This window comes from Labeo rohita, chromosome 2 (genome assembly GCF_022985175.1).
Source record: "Labeo rohita strain BAU-BD-2019 chromosome 2, IGBB_LRoh.1.0, whole genome shotgun sequence".
Lineage (NCBI taxonomy): Eukaryota > Metazoa > Chordata > Actinopteri > Cypriniformes > Cyprinidae > Labeo > Labeo rohita.
The window spans coordinates 8173117-8200660 of record NC_066870.1 but is presented as its reverse complement, the minus strand read 5'-3'; the positions used below and the strand labels follow the sequence as shown (position 1 = coordinate 8200660).

At 39.2% G+C, this 27544-nt stretch overlaps 1 protein-coding gene across 1 annotated transcript in view; it reads left to right on the top strand.

The window, feature by feature from the left end:
* The window catches only part of st6galnac5a (ST6 (alpha-N-acetyl-neuraminyl-2,3-beta-galactosyl-1,3)-N-acetylgalactosaminide alpha-2,6-sialyltransferase 5a), a 58797-nt gene extending 31594 nt beyond the window's left edge, over positions 1–27203 (top strand). Inside the window, exons 3-5 of the mRNA XM_051093219.1 lie at positions 1803–2215; positions 20832–20939; positions 22520–27203. Of these exons, the coding sequence (XP_050949176.1) occupies positions 1803–2215; positions 20832–20939; positions 22520–22766 (768 nt within the window). The 3' untranslated portion in view covers positions 22767–27203. The remainder of the gene's footprint in view (positions 1–1802; positions 2216–20831; positions 20940–22519) is intronic.
* Positions 27204–27544: the final 341 nt, after the last annotated feature.

Below are 27544 nucleotides of genomic sequence, written 5' to 3'. Positions count from 1 at the left end.
GGCCGCGTTTCAGTCACTATTTCATATTTACCCCGTTGTCTGACAAAGGAAACCGTAAAATATATCAATATATCTATGAAATATATAAATGAAAACAGTTTTATTGAATTTGGCTGCATTAAATAGCAGTATGTGAGCACAGAGACGCAAGACAATGCAATGTACGCTAATGAGCTAATATGCTAATGAGCGTATGACGTCATTTAGCGACATTTGACGACTTTTCAAGTGGGGGTTTAGCTACTTTCCATTGAAAAAAGTTGGCAACACTGATTTGGTCCCATTTCATGTGATTTTGTGCATGGATTTGAGTTGAATATGCCCCCCCAAAAATCTATTTTTTGCTGTCCCAGGGCAAATTCAGTTGCCCACATGTTGAGTTGTTGGACAGTGATTCTGAGGAATTGCTATTGTGCTCGTTTAACCCTTGCTGATTCCACATCAGGATAAAACCGATCTCAAGAGTCTCCCGTGCAGCTATTGACTACATCGGGACATTTTTCAGCAGTTAAATGAAGGATTTTGGGCGACACAGGGAGCTCATATGGCCCACAAGGATTTCAACTGCTCCCGGCCTCATTAAACATTATGTCACTGGAGCAGCACCTGTGTCTTCTTTGACCTGCGGCTGAGTTTCATTACCTAGAGAGCAACGGACGCCAAGAGGAGACGTATGCAAATGCCACAGCACTGCCTGCAGAATACATGGCGCCATTTGTTATTATTATTTCCCTCACAGCAGATGCCTTCATCCAGGACAAATTACGCAACGCTGGCAGCACTCTTTGCATATTATTGATTTAAAGAGCGTGACAGAGGATGGGGAAGAGGAATTTCACCGTAAATGCAACACTTCCTTGAGAAGCGAAGATGGGCCTTTATTCCTGAAACACTTTATCCCCCAAGGATGGGGCTGAAGGGACTGTGCCCTTATCACTGTAAGAATACCAATGGTGCTTTTATGTCGGCTTGGAATAATTCATGGAAAGCTGTAGAGAATGGAAAGACACGCAGTGGAATAGTATGTGAAATGAATGTGGAGAGGAAGCTGGATGGATTTGAAAACTATTCAAGGTCAGAAGGCCTGAATTACTAGCTGCTTCAATTATGTCTGACCAACTAGATGTTGTGAATAAATAAATCCTCAGGCAAATTGCAGTGCATATGTCAATGGTATCTTTGAAACTAGGACATTTTCCTCTTAAGAGATGTTTTAATTTAAAGAGCCTGCTTTGATTCTCCAGTGCATTCTAACTGATCCATAACCCAGAGTTCCAAAAGAGGATCTGAAATCAAAACTAAACAGTTGTTCAGTTGTTCAAATTACAACTGAAAATATAAACATAAAGGCTAATTAAAAATAATGACGAGGGGATTTAAATGTTATTTATTTAATCATATATATTAACCTTTAGGTTGAGTATGTTAATAATATTTGTATGACAGATTTAGACAGACAGTCTGGATGAAATATCAATTAATAAAAGTCATTTGAAAAATAAGTACAAAAATAGTTGGTGAAGGCTTGGTAAAAAGATTTCCAGGTTTTAATTTGACCTTTATATAACAGAAAAAGAAATTGAAATCTCCACCCCCTGGGTCGTGAAAGTGTAGTTAAAGACATACCAATAAGGCACTGAGATTTATCTTGTTTGCCCTGAACTGGTACACTGGTGTTTACATTTGCTTAGCCACGTATACATTATTTAAATGAGCGCCGCATCTATTATAGACTCTGTATGAAATATTGACTATGGTTTTCCGCTCGCACAGAGCTAATCATTCCACTCTTATCCCCACAGCCTCTAAAGATGCACTGCAGGAGCTGCGCGCTGGTCACCAGCTCGGGTCATCTAACCGGTGGGGGGCGCGGAAAAGAGATCGATCAGGCGGAGTGCGTCATCCGAATGAATGACGCGCCCACGGCCCGTGGCTACGGGGTGGACGTGGGTCACCGCACGAGCCTGAGGGTCATCGCTCATTCCAGCATGCAGAGAGTGCTGCGCAGTCGCCACGAACTCCTCAACTCCAGTCAGGACACGGTCTTCATCTTCTGGGGACCCAGCAGTTATATGCGACGTGACGGGAAAGGCCTGGTTTATAACAACCTGCGGCTTATGAACCAAGTGCTGCCCAAACTCAAGGTCTATATCATCTCCTGGCAGAAAATGCTCCAGTTTGATGAACTATTCAAGAGAGAGACCGGCAAAGACAGGTAATGGGCACTTTATTGTGTTATACAGAGCCAATTTAAAATTGTATTATTTGATAAGAGACCAATTTTTGTAGCCATAATGATACGTTTCAGAAAATAAGCCTAAATATGTGATGATATACTACTTTGATGTTTCATTGTATGAAGGCTAAATATTTTCAGACACAATTCTGAACTAAAAAGGGTCTGCAGAACTCAATTAACTGAAGGCGTGCGTTTACATGATTGAGATACCAGACGTTTTCATCAACGTGCCAATATTATCCATGTGACATGCCCTAATTTTTAGTGACCTATTTTTATTTTTGAAAAAAAAAAAGGTGTTATAAGGGAGAGATGATGCGTGTCCTAGAATAGAGTCTGCAGAGGCCATTCTTATTCCACATTTACAGTTCTCTGAGAAGGCCAACCTCTTTTTCCCTTTCAACTCCAGGATCACATGGGAAATCAGTTTGTGTGGGATTGTAGATTTGAACATTAAGCCAAGATCTCCACTTAATCAAAGCAAAAAAGAGCTGAGTGTGTGTGCAGCGAATGGGGGATGAATATGTTCATTTTTGTCCACAGAACATGAATTTGTCATGCACTTTAAAAAAATCCAATTTTTTTATTGGCATCAATGGTTTCATGAAGAACCTTTAACATAAATGGAACCTTTCCATTGCACAAGAGGTTCTTAAGAGTGGAAAAAAGTCAGATAAATTAAGGGGAGACACTGCAGGCAAAAACACAGTTTTTTCATGCACCTCTCAAGTTTGAGATTTTGGGCTTTTGGGTTTTTCATAAAGTATTTTTTTCAAACTAGTGGAAAGAAAACATCCAAAAAACACTGTTAAGTATTTTTTAAGGCACTTCATCTATTTTTGTCAATAGATTTCAATTACAATGCATATTTTTAAAGGCTGTTTTCTTAAAATGAGTTTTTTCTCATAAAAAATAAATCTCCACTTCAGTAGCACTTACACACACCAGACTTTACATTTTTATTCCTGTCAGTATCCTAAAGGTTTTTACAGAGGGATTTGTTCATATATAATTTGCTTGATTTTATACATTTTATTCCCTTTTTTTTTTTTTTTTTTTTTTTTTAAATATATTGTTTTCTGTCTGTTCTAAGTTTGAATTATGGAGTGACAAAATGAGATACCCACAATTCCCTTCATCTGACTGTCAAATATAAATATAATGTCAAAATAAATAAAAAAAAATTTAACAAGAGATTTGAAACTGAAAATGTATGCAAATTAGTGCAGATTTCATTAAATAATACCTCATTTGCATATTTAAACCTAACATTTTAGAAAAATTGTAATACAAAAACTGTTTGCAATTATCAATCACCCTCTGCTGGAAGCTTTGTTTTTAACAGTGAATACTGTAAATGTACAGGTCCTGGTTATATTCCGATACTTCAAATGAACACTAATCCAGTTATGGTGATGTGTCATCCGGAAGATCTCATTAGTAAATGTCTTTTCATGTAGGTTTTTATCACAAACACACTATTTTTACAGAGCGCTTCTTAAAACTCTTTGGAGGCTCATTAGCAAGAAATGCAAATATTACCACTGATGAACTGGCTCAGAATGATACAGGAGTGTTTTGTAGCTGCTGTCCCGTATTACCACAGCAGTCTTATTGCAGCCGTCAAAGTGTGTCTTTCTTTTATCTTGTATCTGTTTCATTGGTGTTATTCCCAAAAGTGGCAAATGAAAAGTGGAGAAGACAAAAGATTGCTGTGAAAATCATACCAACCACGCGTAACAAAAATCTGCCTCTGTTAGATGTCAGAATTGGACTGGAGAAGGATGGCTGCTGTTGCTTTATTGGTTTGATCAGTATTTTCCCATGTTTGTTTGCATACACAACTTCAAAGAGCTGGTCTATCAAAAGTTACTTTAAGAAACTGTACAAACTAAGAAACGCTCCTGCCTATAAATGCATTAATCACAAACAATCATATAACAATAATTCGTTTTTTGGTAGAAAGTTTTAACTCTGGATTAGTCATGTGGGAATGATTCTGTGGGAATGATTCTGTTAGAAATAATAATAATAATAATAATAATAATAATAATAATAATAATAAACAAAACTGAAACCAAATGAATGATGCCTCAGTTTAGTGAAGTTTTGGGTTAAAAATCTAGAATGCAAATTCACAAATCCTACTATGGCTGAGGCTGAGCTCATTAATATAATTTAGGTCAGGCAAAATCTACTGTGCTTATTAAAAGAATAGTTTACTTGTTGGGCAAAGTCTTTCAAAGTTAAAAGTCTTTAAAGGAAAAGTTTTTTTTAAACTCATGCCCTAGTTATTATTATATATTTTATATTATATGTAATCAATATTCTATTTACTAAAGCCAAGTCTCAGCAAGTTAGTAATTTTAAGCATTTTATATTTATTCCAAAATAATAACTCAAAACAATTTAAACAATATATTTTATTTGTAAACTTATGTTCAGCTATTCTTTAAAAAGGTTAAATTTAACTATTTTAAATTTTTCAGATCTTCAATCATCAAAGTTCTTACTGGTCACAGATACATAGATTTACTTTAAATTTCAACAAGCTGATTACTAAAAACTCCCACAGATCATGTTTTAATTCCATTTACAGTGGTATGCAAAAGTTTGGGAACTTCTTGCATAATCTGTGAAAATGTGAATAATTTTAACAAAATAAGAGAGATCATAAAAAATGTATGTTATTTTTTATTTAGTACTGTCCTGAGTAAGATATTTTACATAAAAGATGTTTAGTCCACAAGACAAAAAAAATTGCTGAAATTATTAAAATAATCCCCTTCAAAAGTTTGGGAACCCTTGGTTCTTAATACTGTGTGTGGTTACCTGGATGATCTATGACTGTAGATATATTTCTTTTTTTTTTTTTTTTTTTTTTTTTTTTGGTGATGGTTGTTCATAAGTCCCTTGTTTGATCTGAGCATTTAAACTGAGCACTTTTCTTCAGAAAAATCCTCCAGGTCCTGCAGATTCTTCAGTTTTCCAGTATCTTTTGCATATTTGAACCCTTTCCAGCAGTAACTGTATGATTTTGAGATCCATCTTTTCATACTAACGGACAATTGAGGGAAAACTTTTTGAATTTGAAGATCAAAGTAAATTGTACTTAATTTGTCTTCCGGGAAACATGCAGGTATCTCCTGTTGCTTTCGAAGGGCATTACTAAATGGAAAAAAAACTATATTTCAACAAATTAAGGAAAATCTTCATCCTGTTCAAAAGTTTTCACCCCCTGGCTCTTAATGCGTCATATTTCCTTCTGGAGCATCAGTGATTGTTTGAACCTTTTTTTTTTAATTTTTGTGTTTAAGTCCCTCAATTGTCCTCAGTGTGAAAAGATCTCAAAACCATACACTTTCACATACCACTGTATTTGACTTATTTTGACATATCAAAGTGGTTATATCTAAGTGTGTGAGTTGTTTGCTTACTTTTTTAAATTAGTCTTCCCATTACCGCCATTATATTGTTCATTCAGACTGATTCGCAAACGTGGAACCCACACAAATACAAGAGGCGGGATATATCGATGAACCAATCACAGCTGAACATAACAAGTCATATCCAATCATATCGTGATTGCCTCCTCTCACATGACTTTCCCCCATTAATTCTTAATTTCCCACTCATGCACTATAATAAATATATTGTCTATTCTTTCCTCCTTAAATTTTTAATTATAAAATGAATGTTGAACATATGAAACAGTTTATTGAACAGTGGTGTCCTATCAGACTGATGCCTTTTATAAAAGCAGTAAGCCACTTTTGTAGTGTTGTGGAGAGCTCTTACTTGCGGTAAAATCACTGTAACTCATGGTGTCTCATGGCTTATGCTTTATTAAAGAATCATAGGGACCTGAGAACCTCAGCCCTCACGGTCCTTCTGAAACGGTACTTACAGTTAAAAACCCCAAGACTGCTTTTAAAGTAATTCAGGCTGATGGTGCTATAATTTGTGCATTGTAGGTCATGTAAATAGTCATGCAGGAGAACTTGGCAATGGGGACGCAGAGTCTTTGCACTCCGGCCTGGCAGTGACAGACAGCCCTGCGGCACAAACACAGCCCAATGTTCTGGCATTTTGTTTTTCCACAACTTAGCAGTTCAGTCTTCCCCTCTTCTGTTGTTTTCTCCCGCATCTGGTCATACTGGCATCTAAACAATCCCACTTTGGAATACGGTCTGTCAGAATGTGTTCATAGGGATTCTAAGCGTTGATCTAAGCAATATGTTTCCATGATATCTGGGTAGTATTTGCTGGATATTGAACATTACATATTATGTTTGGTCAAGCACACATGTTGAATGTTATGAAATTTAGGGCTAAAATAGAACCTCACACTTGAATTCTTTGGATAATTGGAATGCAGAGGTTGTGGTCATCGTCTTGAATTTATGAGCAGTCTTGCATTATACTGTACCACACACGCTTTTGTAAGGACTCTTCATGCACTAAATATAATTGTGCTCTAATAAAAGACTGTGTGTACTGCCGTGTGCATTACAGAAAATGTTTATTTCATCTGAAGATGCAAGTTTGTCTTCAGAGGCATCTTTTTCCTTGGATGGTGTCTGAGATTATAAGCTAAATGAACCGACCTTCACCTGGCAGTCAAATATAGTTCTTAATAACAAGCCAAACATCTTCTGTTTGCACTTCAAGTACAGCTGAAATTTCCGAAAATCTGCACATCCATTACAGATATTGAATTTTCCTTATTATTAGTCCTTCCACGTCGATAATACATGAGTAAGCCTTGTATCTTTTTGGTTTTGAACTTCTTGAACACTGTCTTTCCAGCTGATATGTCCTCTAGTAAAATGTGCAGTAGCCTTGTCTCTGGGCATAACCAGCATAAATTACTGTTTTTCCTTGATGCCTCACCAGAGCCAATCACCAGCACTTGATTTAGGCATATCAAGCATGCTGCATGCTTATTGAGTTGCTGATGTTGACAAGATTAACCCCTTAGGTACCGTACGACAAGAAATGTTTTGATACTCATTGGTATCGAGGCAATTCAGTCAGTGCATAAAAAGTATCAAACCTGATACCCAGCCAATTGTATAAAATAGCACAACAGCCAGCCAAAACTTAAATAATGCATTATAAAAATAATAATAATATTAAATTTATTAATAATTGTAACCACATTTATAATACATTACATATCCATTCATTGTTACACCCTTATACCGTATAATGAATAATAACATGATGCATTTTAACTGTGGTGACAATTGTTTATGAAAAGATAATGCATTACAGCGTACATTATGAGTGCTTTTGTAATGTATTATAAAAGGCTTTAAGTAAAGTGCTACTGATATGAATTGTTCTTGTCTTTGGAATTTGATTGGCTGAGTGCTGTATTGAGCACAAACTGTGACTAACATTTGTCCAGGGTTGCCAGGTTTTCACAACAAAACCCGCCCAATTGCTACTCAAAAGTAGCCCAATCACATTTTGATGGGAGTCCCCCGTTAAAAATCGTGTTCCGGGGGGTAAAATACACGTTTTTTGGCAGAGTTCCCCTGGTAAAATGAGCATTCCAGGGGCTAAATATTACGGGGTCGCTTAAAGCCACAGACATTGAAAACAATCCACTGCAACAGTGTTAAAGTAGCCCAATTCTGTGGGAAAATGGTAGACTTGGCAACACTGCATATGTCTGTGTTTGTATGCTGTTGGGGATTTTGGTCATCAACAGGTGGCAATAAGTAACTGTGTCATTGAAATAATCACTTAAAAAAGAACTGAAATTTATTTATTCCCTTTAGTGGTTCTGTAGCACACATCATTTACTTTCCGAACACGGTATTTGAATTCGGGCACATCCCTACTACTCTCTACTGCTATACTACTATTCTGTCTTTATGAATGAATCATTCATTACAGTGATTTGTTCTAAAGCACATAAATATTCAAGAATAAAACAAGTGAGTTTCACTCAACTTATTCAGTTAATGCGTGTTTTTCAGAAATGCAAAACTGCTGTTTCTGTGGCTTTGTTTTATTTTTTTTTTTGAACTATTTTGTTGGTAGAGGAAATATCTATCAAAAAATAACTGATATTGTGTCTAAATGTAAGTGCTATCGAACCATTCTATAAAGTAATATAATACTCGCAATCATGCTATCCAAATTTTTTTTTTTACCTTGATGCAGCAGGGTTATTATAGTTAACTAAAAGTAAAATTAAAAACATGAAACTTTTTTTTTACTTAAAATAAATTAAACTTACCCTGAAATAAATATATATATATATATATATATATATATATATCAGCTAGTTAGCAAGGTACCATTTTCATTTAGTTTATCTTGATGTACTAAAATAACTAAAACTAAAAATTAAAGAAATATACACACAAAAACTAGTTAAAATGACAAAAACACAACAAAAATGATGATTTTAGCTAAAATTAACCCTCTGGGGTTGACAAAACATGCTGGCACGTTTTGTGGCATTTCTTCCTGATAACTCAGAAAGGAACTTTAATTATATATATATATATATAGCATTATTAAGTAGTGCTAGAAAGTATTTTTTCGTTCTCTGCCTATTTGTAGTGTTGTTGTTTCGTTTTAATTAGCACTTTCGATTGCACTTATTGAAATTAGTATTGCTGAAATCCTGCGGGCACTTAAGTGCGAAGCATCTCGCTCTTAGTTTCGATTCGAGGCATTTGCATAGATATAGACTTTGGGCTTAAGTCAGGAGGCGGGCCCAGCTGTTATCACTCGAATTCCATTCGCTTGTGTATATAATCATTATCTGTGAGCTGACGTGGAAGCGTTCAGCCGCCGTGTTCAGCCTCCTTTTGTGAAGACCGACGAGGGTAAAGACCTGCGACTTTTCCTGCACGACTTTAACCAAGCAACGAAACCGACAACGCACTTAGGTACTCCTCTAACTTTCCCTTCATACACTCGCTGCTTGCACCCTCTTTCCACCTCTATCATGTGCTTTCAATACATTCCGGTTATCACCACACAACGCTCTAACATCACACGCAGAGAAGGCAATCTCACTAACCTTCGTCCTATCGTCACCTCCTCCACTGATACTTTCTCATTTACTGTCGGCCTCTGGAATTGCCAGTCAGCTGTTAACAAAGCAGATTTCATTACCGCTTTTTCCACACATTCGACACTTAGTATCCTGGGCTTGACTGAGACCTGGATTCGTCCAGAAGACTCAGCAACCCCCGCTGCTCTGTCCTATAATTTCTCATTCTCTCACACCCCTCGTCACACTGGAAGGGGTGGGGGTACTAGAATACTTATTTCTAATAAATGGAAATTCTTTAACCACTCTCTGCTATGCAACTTTAACTCTTTCGAATCTCATGCGATCACAGTAACAGCTCCAACTAAATTCCACATTGTGGTCATTTACCGCCCTCCTGGTCAACTGGGCACATTCCTAGATGAGCTGGATGGGCTGCTATCCTCATTCCAAGAGGATGGCACTCCACTTCTAGTCTTTGGTGATTTTAACATTCATCTGGACAAGCCTTATGCTGCAGACTTTCACTCACTCCTAGCTTCATTTGATTTCAAACGCCTTGTTACTACAAGCACTCACAAATCGGGCAACCACCTAGACCTAATTTACAGACGCAATTGCGTCGCAGACAACACTTTGGTTAAACCCCTACACATCTCTGACCATTTCTTCATTACTTGTAACTTACACATTACTGCCAGTACACCTCCAACCCCTCTACCTGTTACTTTCAGATGAAACCTACACTCCCTTTCACCCTCCCATCTTTCCTCTGTAGTGTCCTCCTCTCTTCCCTCTACAACCCTTTTCTCATCTCTAGAAGTTAATACAGCCACTGACACCTTATGCTCTACTTTAACCTCTTGCCTAGATGCTATATGTCCTCTCTCTTCCAGGCCAGCACGGGCCACCCCTCCTAACCCCTGGCTATCCGATGTTCTCCGCGAACATCGGTCCAAACTTAGAGCAGCTGAGAAAAAATGGCGCAAATCTAAAGATCCTTCTGACTTGAGTATGTATCAGTCTTTGCTTTCATCCTTCTCTGCTCAAGTCCATGCTGCCAAATCCTCATACTTCCACATCAAGATCAACAATGCTCCAGACACACGTAACCTCTTCAAAACATTCAATTCGCTCCTCTGCCCTCCCCCACCACCTCCCACCACTTCTATAACAGCCGACGATTTCGCCACATTCTTTACTAACAAAACTACAACTATCAGCAGCCAGTTCTTGGCTCCACACGTACAGGAACTAATACCGACAACATCCACAGCTAACACCCCACTCTTCTCCTTCTCTCCCCTCTCTGAGGCAGAAGTATCCAAACTTCTCCTCTCCAGCCATCATACAACATGCCCACTAGATCCTATCCCCTCTCACCTTCTCCAAGCAATCTCTCCTACACTCTTACCAGCACTTACACACATCATCAACACATCTCTCCTCACAGGCACTTTCCCCACTGCATTCAAGCAGGCTCGGGTAACCCCACTGCTCAAAAAACCTACATTAAACACTTCACTTATAGATAACTATAGACCGATCTCTCTCCTTCCATTCATAGCAAAAACACTTGAACGAGTCGTTTTTAACCAGGTATCACTGTTTCTCGCGCAGAACAGTTCATTGGATGCTAACCAGTCAGGGTTCAGGAGCGGCCACTCAACTGAAACTGCACTACTGTCAGTCACTGAAGCCTTGCGGATTGCAAAAGCTGATTCCAGATCATCGGTACTCATTTTGCTGGATCTTTCTGCTGCTTTTGACACAGTCAATCATCAGATCCTCCTGTCCACCCTCTCATCACTGGGTATCACAGGGACTCCTCTTCGCTGGTTTGAGTCCTATCTCACAGGTAGGTCCTTCAGGGTGGCCTGGGGAGGGGAGGTATCCAAAGCACATCAACTGGCCACTGGGGTTCCTCAGGGATCAGTTGTTGGACCCCTCCCCTTCTCCATTTACACTACATCACTGGGGCCCATCATACAGGCACATGGCTTCTCTTACCACTGCTATGCTGATGACACGCAGCTCTATCTTTCATTTCAACCAGATGATCCAACAGTAGCTGCACGGATCTCAGGCTGCTTGCCGGACATCTCGGAGTGGATGAAAGAACATCATCTACAGCTCAACTTGGCAAAGACTGAGCTCCTTATTTTCCCTGCCACTCTGACTCTACAACATGATTTTACCATCAACTTAGGTACTTTAACAATTACCCCATCAAGTTCTGCCAGAAATCTTGGTGTTATCTTTGATGACCAGCTGACTTTCAAAGACCACATTGCTAAAACTGCTCGATCTTGCAGGTTTGCCCTACACAACATTAGAAAGATCAGGCCCTTTCTAACTGAGCAGGCCACACAACTTCTTGTCCAGGCCCTGGTCATCTCCAGGCTGGACTACTGCAATGCTCTTCTAGCCGGTCTTCCCTCATGCACAATCAAACCTTTACAAATGATTCAGAATGCAGCAGCACGACTGGTCTTCAACGAGCCCAAAAGGGCCCATGTCACACCTCTCTTTATCACCCTGCACTGGCTCCCAATTGCAGCTCGCATCAAATTCAAGACACTGATGCTTGCTTATAGAACAACCACAGGCTCGGCGCCCGCCTACCTCCACTCACTGCTACCAATCTACACTCCCTCCAGAACTCTGAGATCCGCCAGTGAGCGACGCCTCATTGTACCATCACAAAGAGGCACAAAATCACTTTCCAGAACATTCTCTTACACCGTTCCTGGCTGGTGGAATGATCTTCCCACCGCTATCCGGAATGCCAACTCCCTAACAACTTTCAAGCAACTGCTGAAAACCCATCTCTTTCGACACTACTTGACATAAAAAAAAAAAAAAAAAATCCTTTTCTAATCTTTTCCCTTTCTAGCTTGTACTTATTTGAACAATGCCTGTTATATGGTATTTTGAGCACTTCGTAGGTTGTTTTGCTTCTTTAGGACAAATCACTTGATGTATTCCCCACCTGTAAGTCGCTTTGGATAAAAGCGTCTGCTAAATGAATAAATGTAAATGTAAATGTAAATGTAAATTTAATTGCATCTAAATATTTCACAACAACATGTTCTGGATTTATCTTTTAGTGTTATTTTTCTGTATACCTTCAAGATGTAATCATTGTGATCTTCTGATTTGTTTGTCCTTTTTAACATCATATGTATCAGAGATTGTTCTTTAACAATTAATACTTTTTCAGTTTCCCATTATTTTTTTATATCTATATGTATCTGTACCATACTACTGTTGTTCTTTTTGAACCATGCATGTCGATCTAGTTTATGTTGTATAAAAAACTAAATAAAGTACAAAAAAGAAGTTCTATAAAATATAAAACCATATGATATAAAATATGAGTATTTACACTGTAACACTATGAATGTTAGAGTCTAAGAATGTTTAGACCAGTCTTTACTGTGAAATTCTCTGTTTGCGCATATCTGTTTAAACAGAGATATTTATAGTGTGCTTAATTTATCAGATATAAAATGTTTTTGTGTTGTATGATGCACTTGAATACATACAAAGCATGCTTGTGTTTATGACTACAGAATCATATTTTTTATTTATTTATTTAGGAGTTATGAGTGGCCAATATTAGTGATTGCTAATGTAATAATATAGTTGCTTCTATATCAGCATGCTAACAATTTTTTTTTTTTTTTTTTGGTGACCAGATACTTTGAAGATTTCACTTCACAGCTGTTTTTCTATGAGAGTGCTGTACCAACATCAGAAGCTGTGCAACTACATTGGGCTGATATTCTATACAAATATGGTAAAATAAGATCCATGACTGCTGATGATGGGGTTGTTTTTTCTTAAATCCATGGAAAGAAGCCGCAAAAACTTTGGAAATATTGGATATTTACTTGTTTCAATATTTGAACAGGACCTATTGTCAGCAATGGCACAAAGGTGTTCAAGTTTCTGTCATTAGATCAATGTGCTCAATAATACGTCTTTGACTGTCATTATGTAGATTTTGATTATACTGTGTTGTAAATAAAATACAAATAATCAAAACCCCCAATATTTTAGTCTCCTCACATTCTTTGTTACCTGCCTCACAGACACATTGTTGACTGATGGCTCATTATGGGAGGCCCTTTGTTTCTCAGGTGTGAATCGCTAAATATTCATGGCCATTGTCACTCCCTGACATATGGCCTTTCTAACACAAAACATGTCTTTAAAAAAGTTAAATCAGTATATTATTTGACTGTGAATGAGTGAACAGGATGGTTTTTTCATCATTTTATAGCAAAACCCCTTGTCTACCACATTCAGCTCTCAGAAGTCTTGTGAACAAATGTTCTGTATGTGTTTTATGGCCTTATTTTAGTGACTTAAAAATGTTAGTTTTTCACTAACCACGCAAAAACGTTGTTTTCTCAAAAACACAAACATGTACATTCATGCTGCTCATATATTATTGTAGCCCAGTTTGTGCTGAATACAATGTGATCAGATTTTAGCCATTAACTCTTTCCCCGCCAGCATTTTTTTAAAAAGTTTCCAGCCACCGCCAGCATTTTTGGTGATTTTCACCTAAATTTGACGGCCCTCAGAATATTTTCTGCTATGAACATGTGAACATATTATATATCAAATCAGATCCGAGCCTCTGCTTTTTTTTTTTTTTTTTAACTATTTTATTCTGTCTTCATCTGTTCATGTTTTATCATGACTTGATAGAGGTTATCTAAAGGCAGATAGGTTTCATCAGAAATACAACATTTTGGACAAAAAACAGAGAAAAATGCATTTTTATCAACGCAGTGCATTTTCAAGCAAAATACATTCAGATGTCATATTGTTTCACCTGTAAATATTTCCCCTCCAGTCATTCTCTACGACGTTACGTCAATACTGACGTATTTGGGGCCTGCTTGGGGGCCCAATCACCTCCGAGCTTTAAGAAGAAAAGGCCAATGAAATTGGCGAGTAGAATTTGCATGCTAAGCCACTCCCCTGTACATATGGGTATATAAGATGGCGGCATGCATCCACTCACTCATATTTTTGCTTCGGAGCCGATCGCTTTGTGAGCTGCTTCTACAAGAAGAAAGAAAATACCTTCATCGCTGCGGAAGTTTCTTGGCTGTGTGGAACATCCCTCCTTGCATTTCCAGCGGAGAGATCGCCCTGCTTCGTTCAAGACGCGTTCCGATCGTGTGCTTTTGGGGAGCGATAGTTTCCTTATTTCCTCATGACGGTCACAATCGCTGTCTCATAGGTCTGGGATGTAAACAAATGCATGTTGAGATGGCGGTTGTGGATGGGTTGCGCTCACGATGCTTGGGCATGCCCATTATTACGCTTGGTCACGGCTTACATTAATATGTAAGCCGCCTTTACGTTCTACCCTTTCCGGTTTCACGGGTCGCTGCACCCTCGAGGCGGCATTGGCTAGAAGCATTGGAGATCTGAGGTTATAGTCTGGATTGCTCCACCGGGTCAATCCCCGCGGAAGTCCAGCTACTCTCAGCGTATTGGTGTCGAGTTTCTGAATGTTGATGCCGGTTCGTCCTAGTGCGAGGCTTGCGTCTCGTTTAGTACTCGTGAGGAAATTAAGATGTCTATCGCCGCATCAGTGGAGGGGCTATTGTCTTCTGATGCGAGAGATTCTGCTGAGCAGCCCCCCGTGTTGGTGGTTGCTCTGTCAGGGTCCGAGGCTAAGTTGACGGCCATGTTCCCCCGGGCAGCCCCGATTGCCAGGAGGGAGGTCGGGTTGTCCGCCTTCCCCTGGGCATTCGAGGTCTGACGATTGGTTCCGGCGTCGGACGCGGCTCTTGCTGCATTCTTCCCTGGTGCCTTTCTTCCCGCACTTCCCTTGCCGGTGGGAGTGGCTTGAGAACACGTTCACGTCCTTTGGTGGAGTGTGCGATTACGGTGCATTCGTGCTCGCGAGCGCCGCCACCTGGGTGGGCTGTCCGTGTTTCTCGTTTCGGGCTGTAAGCATCTGCCAGCTCCGGCTGTATAGCGGGGCTCACAGCGCTGCTGGCCATGCCACCTCCACCCTGTGGCCCTCCTGTGTTATAATAGGCCATAATTCTAGGTGAAGGTGACTTGGGAATGCGTTGATGCCCTCGGTGGAGTGTGCGATTGTGGTGCATTTGTGCTCGCGAGCGCCGCCACCTGGTTGGGATGTCCGTGCTTCTCATCTAGCCTGTAAGCGTCTGCCAGCTCCGGCTGTATAGCGGGGCTCACAGCGCTGCCGGCCATGCCACCTCCGCCTTATGAGTGTGCACAAGGGAAGTTCTGACTCGAGGTTGATGCAGGAACTGCATTCGGTGACTAAAAAGTCTCAGGGCAGTCCCTCGGTCAGGTGATGTCCATTTTATGGGCTAAAAGTGCAAAAAAGAGATCTTGGCTGGACCTGGTAAGACACATGACACCGACAAAGCTCGCTTTCTTGGTGTCTATCTCTCAGGTCAGCCACTTCGGCGACACTGTCTAGGACTTATCCCAGCGGTCTTGGGCAGTTCACACGCAGCAAAAGAACTTAGTGCCCATGAAAGGGCCGCGTATTTCGACTGCCTGTCACCGAAGGCTCCCCCCGGTGGCCCCAGCAGGAACTGCTCCACTCCCCTTCGGGGGTGTTGAGCTGGCCACACCTAGGGGGCGCAGCCTGCCTTGGGTTGCCTTGCATGAAGCGGGGCTTCCCGAAGGCAGACTGCCCAGGAATTAGAGGTTTTGCTCCAGGAATGCCCTTGGGAAAATCGAGGCCGTTCTCTACCGCTGCTGCCTCTGACCTACGGGTCAGCAGGTACCCACCCCTTCAATAAAAGAGCAATTTTCTCTAGGTCCTTGGGCTTCATTAAACATGTTGAGTCTGTCTGTGAGTAATGCAGGCCTTCCTCACACCCAGGTTCAACACACAGTCTCGCCGTCTATCTAGGGAGGCAGGACGCGTCGCTTCCTTGCACTCTGGCAGAAACAACGCGGGATTGTGGATCAGGTAAGCGCTGCCTTAGCAGCCTGGCGCTACTTCGGGAAGCTTGCTTTCCAGGTTGAGCCATCCTAAAAAAGAAAAAAAGCTGGTTGCTCCGCCGCAGGGGTGTTGGTACCATTCCTATAATACCTATTTTAATGCAGGCAGCAGCTCGCTGACTAGTTCTACCTAGCCTGTTTGCTAGTCGATTTGGTCGGTCTATACACCCGAGAAAAGCGGTGGGCTTCGCCCTGTCCTGGTTCTTGAGTTCCGAATTGGTCCCCTCTAAAACCGGGCTACCATTCGAATGGCTGATATAGAAACACATGTTTCTGTTCTTAGCGCCAGGATTGGGTTACAGCTTCGACCTGAAGGACGCGTGCTGTTATGCTCTGATTGCCCTGACGCAGATCATTTTCTGGCCTGCTTTAGGGGTCAGACATATCAGTACGGGTCTTCCCTCAGCCACAGGGACTTTGGGTCAACCGAGAGAGGGGTGAGCTCAAAAAAAAAAAAAAGCCCTGAGCTCCCTCTTTCCTCGGCATGGAGTATGGATACCGGTCGAGACACGTCAGCTGAAAAAGTTGGTGCTGGACTGCCTGATTCTACAGTCACAGGACAGCGGTCCCTCTAAGTGTTCAGAGGCCTGACACACATGGCGGCCGTAGCCACTTTTGTTCGCTCGGCTGTTCCATGTGAGATTGCTGCAGCACGGACTAATCGACTGGATCCTGAGATGGGCATGGCACTATGGCACACTCAGAGTTGTGCTTCCCTTCTTGCAGTTGGACCGAAGGATGTTCCCTCCACTGTAGGGTTCATTGTGGCCATCTCAGCATATCAAAAAGAAAAATTATGCTGTGGGTGGTTGTCCCTAGGGAGGCATCACCTGACCGACAGGTTCTTGAAGGGTGCAAGGGGATAAGTCCCTCTAGGATTGCACCTTATCCCTTCTTTGGGTCTCTCCGTGGCCCTCTTAGGTCTACGGAGCATCCCCTTTGAGCCGCTTAGATCAGTTGAGCTACAAATTCGGTCGCTTAGACCACACTCCTGAACACGGTCACTTCCATGAAGAGGGTGGAGAACCTGCATGCATTTTTCAACGGAAGTGCCTTAAGTTAGGTCCAGCTATTCTCACGCATTCTGAGATCCCAGTCTGGTTATGTGCCCGGGGTTCCCCACCTCTCACCTTCGGGTTCAGGTGGTGGACCTGCAAGCGCTGCCGCCGGAGGAGGCAGACCCGGCCTTAGCATTGCTGTGTCCTTCGTGCTATTCACGTTATTACGGAGCATGCGGAGCATTAGTTGTTCCGAGCAGCTCTTGTTTGCTTACGGGTCAGCAGAAAAACGGGGAATGCTGTCCTCAAGCAGAAGTTGGCCATTGGATGGAATTTGGGCCTCACCTCGGCTTCTTAGTGCCGAGGTAAGCTGTGCCCCCTTGGAGTCGAGTCCTCTCTATGAAGGGTACTCCTCCCAGGCGTGGTGCACAGCGCTTCTTTAGCAAACATTTGGAGCTGCGGGCCGGGCGACACCCTTCACTGCGCAAGATTCTTCTTGCGCTGAGCTGTGTCCTCCCGTGTGTGGCGGGTAACTCAGTTAAGTGGCGGGAGGACAGCTCGGTGTCGGCTTGCTGCGCCATTCCTTACAGATCCGTGCGCTTCTCCCAGTTGTTCCCCTCTGTGAAGTCTGGGCCCTCCATTGCCCCGCAGTCTGGATTAGAGTGGAGTTGTCCGGGACTGTGCTCCGACAGGGGGTCTCCTTCGCCCCCTGAAGGTTGTGGCATAATGTCTTAGCATTTCTCCATGGCTATTCACCGTGTTCCCCCTAATATCCTTTTTAAAAAAGCAATAATTTATTGTACTAGTCTCCACATGGCGTTAAATTTTGTCACTGTGCTCCGCCCCCCCTACGGTTGCTTCTGATACCTGGCACCCCTGGTGGGCCATTATCTGGCTTACAGGCCGTTGGGAAGGTTACGTGTTGAGCTTCATTTGTCCTGACACGCTTGCCTGTCAGCATTTGTACCTCAACTACGTAACACGGTTCAGGATTGTGGCGTTTTCCAGAGGGACCCCAAATACGTCAGTATTGACGTAACGTCGTAGAGAACGACTGAAGGGGAACGTCTCGGTTACAACTGTAACCCTCATTCCCTGAACGAGGGAATGGAAACGTTACATCCTTCCTGCCACAATCCTGAACTGCGCTGAATGCCGGGATGTCTCTCGGCTCCTCAGCATAAAACCTGAGTGAGTGGATGCATGCCGGCATCTTATATACCCGTATGTATGGGGGAGTGGCTTAGCATGCAAATTCCACTCGCCAATTTCATTGGCCTTTTCTTCTTAAAGCTCGGAGGTGATTGGGCCCCCAAGTAGGCCCCAAATACGTCAGTATTGACGTAACATCTCCGTTCCCTCCTTCAGGGAATGAGGGTTACAGTTGTAACCGAGACGATATGAATAATTTAAATTATTCACATACAAATATATGTACACACACACACACAAAGATATACATTTATGTATATCACAGACACATAAACACGTGCGTACGCATATATACACATATATAGATGACGCACACATAATAATAATAATAATAATAATAATAATAATGATAATAATAATAATTTATTTGTATAGCCCTTTTCATACATAAAATGCAACTCAAAGTGCTTCACAAGCATAAGAATAAAAATAAAAACATCAGCATGGTACAAATGATTCAACAAGTATAAGCAAAACATAAGAATAATAATAGAAACAAAAAACAAAAAACAAAACAAACAAAGAAAAAGAAAAAAATAATAAATAAATAGGAATACACACACTTCACACACTATTATGCTCATAGGCAACTTTAAAAGGATATGTTTTAACAAATTTTTTTCTAAAATATGAATACTACTGGACTTCATTTGGAAGACAATTCCAAATTTTTGGAGCATAGTGACTAAAAGAGGTACCACCAGATCGCTTAAGATTTACTGTGTAATATGCTAAAAGTCCAGCACTAGAAGATTGTAACATTCTTTTAGGATTATATCTTAACAGACAATCAGAGATATAAGAAGGTGCCAGGTTATGCAATGCTTTATAAACTAAAATAAGGATCTTAAAATCAATCCTTTGGTGCACTGGTAACCAATGTAATTTCATTAAAACCGGTGTAATATGTTCTCGTTTCTTCAGTTTCATTAATACTCTAGCTGCTGCATTTTGTATCAGTTGCAGCTCAACTATAGAACCCTTAGGTAAACCAGTATACACAGCATAATCTAGTCGAGATAAATGCATGAATTAGTTTCTTAGCATCATTAAAAGATAAAAATTGACAAATCTTGGCAGTGTTTCTTAAATGATAGAAACATGTTTTTGTAACTTGGTTAATATGAGACTTAAAACTCAGATCACAGTCCAAAATGACACCCAGGTTCTTTACCTCTTTATATATACAAACATATATGCATACATACATACATACATATACACGTCCAAATCGACAGGTTATTGGTCTATCTACGACACAACTATAAGTTTCAGTGTCTATAAAGGCATCTCCCTCACTGACAACTTCACTGATCAGACTCAAAATGGTTAAACATGAGTGATCGGAGTCTGTTTAGATGTATACTTCTTATATGTGATATGATCTACATTTTCTCTGATCCTTCCATTGATGCCGATTGTCTTATATTCGCACCTGGTAGACCCGCAAGTCCCATAACTCATGCGCCAGGGCTTTATTTACCTTAATACAACTAGAACGCGGATTGCCGTAAAAACTCGTCAATGGCAGGGAAGCGTTGTCTCTTAACTGACGAGATATCTTGTCAGTGGTGGGGAAAGAGTTAATGTGTTTTTAAGATACTGAAAAAAAAAAGTCAGGACATGTCAAAACATCTCCAGAACCCCAAAATTTACATTTAAAAATACGAGACACATGGCAGTGGAATTTAAAACATACACACACACACACTGTCTATAAAAGCATTTTTTAACTTGAATTTTGTTTACCTTAAGCGCTGCATTTTTTTGAATGCAATGTCATGTGTTAGATGCTGTGCTTGAAATAAAGAAATAAATAAATACACAATGGAAAAGCAGTGCAGTGGTATGCAAAAACACGTTCTGTGTGAGCAGCCCCTTACTGTGCAGAGGTTACAGTTTAGATGTTGATTAATTCCATTGTATATTCTAGCCCATGCACGAGAGATTATTTATGTTGCATCTGCCAGACAGTGGATGCTCTGTTGTCTGAGATAATTTAACTGTAATCAGAGGCTTCTAATCAATCACGTCCGGGTTGTTGTTCACTAATGCTGTTTGTTTTTCTTTATTAATGTGTTATTTGTCAAAGATTCACTAGGGCTTTCATGTCAGACGGCAAGTTGGCAGAACTGATGAGCAGTTGATGATAACGTTCAGTTGTAGAAATGATCCTGACAGCTGGACAGCACTCTAAACGCAACAGAATCTTGGGCTTGCGTGTGTGGAATTTCTAACGGAAATATCTTCTGGAATGTTAACTACGGCATGCCTCGTAGTTTGGTATTCATTCTATTGTTTTCAGCAGACAGTCACACTCTTTCTCTGTTTGTCTTTTCAGGAGAATCTCTAACTCGTGGTTAAGCACAGGCTGGTTCACAATGACTATTGCTTTAGAGCTCTGTGACAGGATCAATGTGTACGGCATGGTGCCTCCAGATTTCTGTAGGTAAGTCAGATTTCGCTGCTTTGCTTTTGGGTTTCAGCATACAGCGTGGTCCAAATGTCTGAGACCAATAGTGAAAAGTTTCTTTTGCATTCTTGTGATTTTACATACACTATCGTTCAAAAACATGAGGTGTTTTTTTATATATTTAATTATTTAGTGTTTCTGAAAATCTCTTATGTTGCATTTATTCAAAAAAATACAGTAAAAACAATGTTGTGGAATTTTATGACAGTTTAAAATTGAATCTAAAATGGTGCTCAGGAAACATTTTCTATTATAATAGTTGAAATGGTTCTGTTTAATGTTTTTGTGGAAACTGTAATGCTTTTTTCAGAATTCTTTTCTGAATAGGAGGTATAACGGTAATAAAACTAGCAATTTAAGTCTTTTGATAAACTGCATGTGTCCTTGCTGAATAAAAGTACAAATTTCTTTCAAAAAAAAAAAAAAAGCATTACCTACCCCAAACTTTTGATCAGTGGTGTAGTTAAGTAGAACATTTGACCTTTACTTTATTTGAATTTATAAGATTAATGTTACAAATTTATGGATTTGATTACTGACCTAGAAATAATTATGCACTGATATTAAAATTCTGTCTGATAGGATAAGCCAATAATTAATTTTAATGTTATAGCATTTTTTTTTAAATATACAAATCTATACTATTTTGTCTAAACAAAAAATAAACGTGGGTCTAAATTAAAATTAAAACTCTAAAAACTAGTCCTTTAAATGCTACAAGCGAATTTAGGCATCACAACGTGTATAAAATAGATATTCAATTGCTATTATTTTAAGATTTGTTAAAATATCACATTTAACTGTTTTAATAAATCACTAGTGTTTTGAAGATAAGATTAAGATAATGTGCAATCTCTTATTTTTCATTGAATGCATTATTATGTATCATCTTGTTAAATACCAATGAACAAATATGAAAAATAAATAACGATTAGATTAGAGTAAATGTAATCTAAATGAAAACTGGGGGAAATGAGGATGTAGGCCTATAAGAAAAATAAAATAAAATAAAATAATCAACTAATAAAATCTATTGTGTATTCCTATTAGATACAGGCCACTAATCAACAAACATTTTCTTTAATATTTATTCTTCATTTTACACCTTCACATTTTGTTGTTGGCAGTGTTTCAAAATTATAAAACTTTCTGTTCATTTCCATGTTTAAACTGTATTGTGAATCATAGATTTCCAGTGTGGTCAAAGATCTGATCCATCTACATGTTTGTTCAGGATTTTCTTCCTGCAGTGTGGGTTATATTGTCACGGCAGCCCCCGCTGTGTACCAGTGCTATGAGAAAAATAACAGAGAGCCGAAAATTAAATGATTCATTGTGGTTCCCCGCTGAGACATGACCTCTCCCCCCAGCCATTTTGCAACCATAATGTATTACATAAAATCAATTTATTCCCCTTAAAGCCAGTTATTCTCTGAACCAAATCAGGTTAATTGCCTTGAAAATGGATATCTATCTCAGGATTAATTTGGGAATCGGGGAATGTAATGGTACCTTAACACGATCCCCATTTTAATCTCTGCTCTCATTGTGCACAGGGAGTCTCAGCACCACTCTGTCCCATATCACTACTACGAACCGACGGGTCCGGACGAATGCGCCATGTACATCTCCCACGAGCGGGGCCGGCGAGGCAGCCACCATCGCTTCATCACAGAGAAGCGGGTCTTTGCCAACTGGGCTCGGACATTCAACATCCATTTCTACCAGCCGGACTGGAGTCCTCCGCCGTTACCGAGAAATAGCACGGCGACCACAGCCTTTCCCCGATCGCAGAAGACGTGACTCTCACCAGAGCCTTCGAAAAATCTCAAACTGCCTCAGACGGATCACTGGCTAATTCCTGTTGCCGTGTGGATGGAGCTTTACGTGCTGGATTGACTGAGAGACACGAGGAGAACTGATGCTTAAACCTTTTCTTTTGCACAATCATTGTTTCTTTAGGTACAAAAGGCATTCCAATAGTCTGTACGCATTCATATTTCAGAAACTTTTATCAATTGAGTATCACTGGGAGTTTTTAGTATTGTGCAGAGTATAGGAAAAATTAGAAATGGTGGCAGATCAAAGAGCTCTGGATCAAGGAGCCGCCTGCAACGAACATTGTGCTAAAGACAACGTAAAACAGCATCCGCAAGTTATTTTACTTTCATAATGAGACATTTCTGAGTGAAACAGAATAGTCAGTGAGAGAACAGACGGGTGCCACTTGAGTTTACCCAAATGGAATTGATTTGATTGTGAAAAGTGGTCTCTATGTCAAGTTGGAGGGCATCTGCAGAACAGGAACTGCAATGAAATCTATTTTTGGGTTAATTTTGATAAGATAATGAAGACAGTTTTTTTTTTTTAAATTAACTTTTAGATCAACTGTTCGGAGTGAGGCCTAAAAAGTACACTAAGAGAGTAAAAACAATGGCAATTTTTGATTCGTGTTGGCTTAAATAATTAACCCAGTAATGTGCAGTGTATTAATGACCTTTACACTCTTAAAAATAAAGGTTGTTTATTAGCATTTGATGGTTCTAGGAAAGTTCAACATCCTTGGAACTCTCCCAGCAAGCACATAATGTCAGAATTCATTGACAAAAGTCATAAGACATTGATATTTGATTAAACGTCGGGTGACCAAAATTCAACGTAAATTCAACGTCTAATGTCAATGTTAAATTGATGTGCAATACCGACGTCAGCTGATGTTGATATTTTGTTGTGTTTAATTTGTGTAACCAAAATCCAACGTTAAGTCAACGTCAAAGTGACGCCAACCCGATTTCCATTCTCAACCAAAATGCAACGTCTGAGGTCCAACGTCAACCTGACGTTATGTTGACGTCTGGTGCCTGCTGGGTTTTAACTGCAACAAAGGCTCTTTTAGATTATTAAAATATAAAGAAAATAATGGTTATTTTAAAGGGCTCATCGGATGCCCATTTTCCACAAGTTGATATGATTCTTTAGGGTCTTAATGAAAAGTCTCTAATATACTTTGATTAAAAATTCTCAATGGTTTTGTAAAACAACACCCTTTTTACCTTGTCAAAATGAGCTCTGCAAAAATCATCTCATTCTAAGGGGTTGTTCCTTTAAATGCAAATGAGCTTTGCTCACCCCGCCCCTCTCTTCTCTCTGTGGAAAGACGGTCTTATGTATATTAGCCGCATTTAGCCGCATTTAGCCACGTTTAGCTGCTAAACTTCCTAACTACCACGTTATAAGGAAAGGCGATCGCAAAGATTCATAAAAAAACACTTATACTCACTTCTGCTGTAAGTGAAGCTGGATCATGAATGATTCGCGTGAACATAGACGGATACGTAGATCGGGAGGCGCATTCCATTCACAAACAAACCTAATCTACTGCATCTTCAGCGGCTCAGATATTGGGAGTAAATGACGACCACTATGTTCATTATTACATCCAGCAACACAACACCTCAATCGCTCAACCTGAGATATTCTTGTCTAACTTACATCCCTGCTCTGGCATCAAAACATGGAAAGTTACTGAACTGTGACAGCTGGTCTGAGGTGAGAGCTCATGTCAATCAACTATCGTAGGAGCGGCCTCTGTCTGTGTGACGTCACACCGACAGGCATCTGAGAACGGCTCGATTTGAAAAAGGGGATATTATTTTTACAGATTAATTAAAAACCACTGCATGGATTTCTATCATTATAGGGTAGATTTATACATACACTGTTTCACGAGTTCACGCTTACATATAATTAGCCGGAGTATAGTAATGCATATTTGGCGTGCTGTCCGGGGAAGGGCTCCAAGCTCGGGAATGGCCCGAACCCAGAGATGGCCCGAACCCAGGGTGGTGGTGGGATGCTGATAAACCATCAAATGGATAGAGGCAAGTTCAGCTGTATTTAAATTGTAGCGTTGATTAACTTGAGTGAGCTCCTCTTGTGATAATTAGGCTAGGTATCTGACGCGCTCCTCCCGAACCTTGTTAATAAAACATCATAAAAAATAAAAAACACAATTTGTTGAGTCAGCTTAAAATTATTTGTTACCCTGCTGCCTTAAAATTTTAAGTTCAGTCAACTAAAATAAGTTTATTCAACTTGAAATGTTAAGTTGTACTGAGTAACAACTTAGATATTTGTGTTTGCTAAACTTAACAGATGGGTAAGTAACCCAGCTGCCTTAAAATCTGAAGTTGATTCAACTCAAATATCTAAGTTGTCACTTGGTATAATTTAACATTTCAAGTTGAATAAACTTTTTTTGAGTTGACTGAATTTAAAATTTTAAGGCAGCCAGGTTACAAATTATTTTAAGTTGACTCAACAAGTAGTTTTTTTACAGTGTACACTGCCAGCACACATTAACGTTCAAACAACATGAAAAAGTGAACTTAGCATCCGATGACCCCTTTAAGAACTGTCCACAGAAAGGTTGACTATGAAAAAAATGATATGATTACTAACTTATGTTTCATCTTTTTTTATAATTTATTTGAAATTCAACTTGATTTTTATCTATATATTTTTTAAGTTTGTTTATTGTAATTCAAGTTGAAATGACTTGTACAACCAAGTTTATTATACTTAAAAAGTAAAACATTTAAGGAATAAATGTAACTAAAGTTTTCAAGTTAAAATGGGTGGAAATGTGTATGTTTTGGAACCAAAATTGGTTCTATGGCATTGCTGTGCAAACTCCCTTTTGAAACCTTTATTTTTAGGAGTGTATAATATTTAGAAGTGTTTAAGGACACAGAAAGGTATAATGAGTTTAATTTCAAAGTACATTATTTTTAAATCTTTTTGTTCTTTATTTATTTTATTATCTGACACCGGATTTCTGTATTTGTAGATTTATTTATTTATTTATTTATTTATTTATTGCATTCTTTGTTTTGCTTTGGTCTTAAGATAATTAAAATTTCCCAAATGCATTGCACACTACTAAAACCGTTATACAGAAGATAAAAGGCGCTAACGATTGTACTTGATTGTGAGGATGATTTTAAATGTTTTAACATGAACAATAAACAAGACAGTGTTAAGACAGAAAAATGACAAGTAATATGCGCCGTGATTTTGCACTTTTGATCGAGCTTTCTCACATTTATCAAAACAGAAATATTTTTAGATGAATCCAGCTGGAATGCGAAAGGATCCACAAGAAATGCAGCAGCGTGAAGGCAAGACAGAGCATATAAAAATGAAATAGAAACCCAACATCCATTATTTTGTGGTCAGTCTGGAAAGGAGCGTGTCAGAGGTGTACAGGACGCATACAGGTGTAATTATGGCGGCACAGCAGGAGGCCACGCATGGTTGACCATGACCGCGCTGCACCTGTCAGTCATGCAAATGTACATACGCGTCGGGACTGTTAAAGCAGCCGTCGCATTAATGCGCCCCAGATGACTGACAAGTTGGCATTGCTGTTGCATGCACAAATGTTTGCAGATACGCTGTGCAGCTATGAGTGATGAGGCGGCCTATTATAGCTTGAATTATTGCAAAAGCTAGTGTTCGGTGTGTATAAATACTGAAATGCCTGTCCATCTTGAGGGGAAGCACAAGAATTCGTCCAGATTTATGCTAGTGTCACTTTGAAAAACAGCAAGTGGGAAAAATGTTTACAAGAAAAATGTTTACATTCCAGTAATAATAGGGCTGTTATCTTAATTGATCTGGCCACAGTAATTGAGTTTATTTTAAAAACAGAGAAATGATGTAGCTTTAAATGACATTGCTAAATAGCTAAAAGGTTAATTAAAGGAATACTTCAGGTTCAGAAGTTGTTCATTCAACAGCATTTGTGGCATACTGTTGATTACAATGCTGAATAATTCAAATCTTCTTTAAAAAAGCAAAAAGTCAAGGCTGCAACAAGACACTTACAATAGAAGTGAACAGGGCAAATTTATGGAGGATTTAAAAGCAGAAATGTGAAGCTTATTTTATAAAAGCACTTACATTTTCTTATTAAAACTTGTGTATTATTAAAGTTGTACAGTTGTTTCCACCATTTTACAGTCATTTTAGATTTTAGATTTTTAGGTACACTCTTAAATGCATCATTCCATGAAGAACCTTTAACATCGAGGGAACGTTTACATTCCGCGAAAGATTGTTAACAGTCAAAAAAGTTTCTCTAGACTGTTAAAATTTTCCTCACACTAAGAAAAAAAAATGGTTCTTTAGGGTACCAAAATGGTTCTTCTGTGGCATCACTGCCAAAAAACATTTGTTGTTCAGGGTTTTTACAATGAATAAATTATTGTATATTATTATTAAAAAATGTTTTATAATAATTATATATATATATATATATATAATTATTATTATTATTATTATTAACTGAAATAAAAATTAAAAAATGTATTTTATATAAATTTCAGTTAGTTTAACTTGATGTACTAAAATAAAATTAAACATAGACGTTTTAAAATAAATAAAGAAATAAAAATAAAAGAAATAAAAATAGCAAAGAACAAATTTACTAAAACTAAAATTAAAACAGGAAACAAAAATAAAAAAGTAATTCAGTGATACTATGAAAATATTGTAAATATTGTAAAATATTGTATATT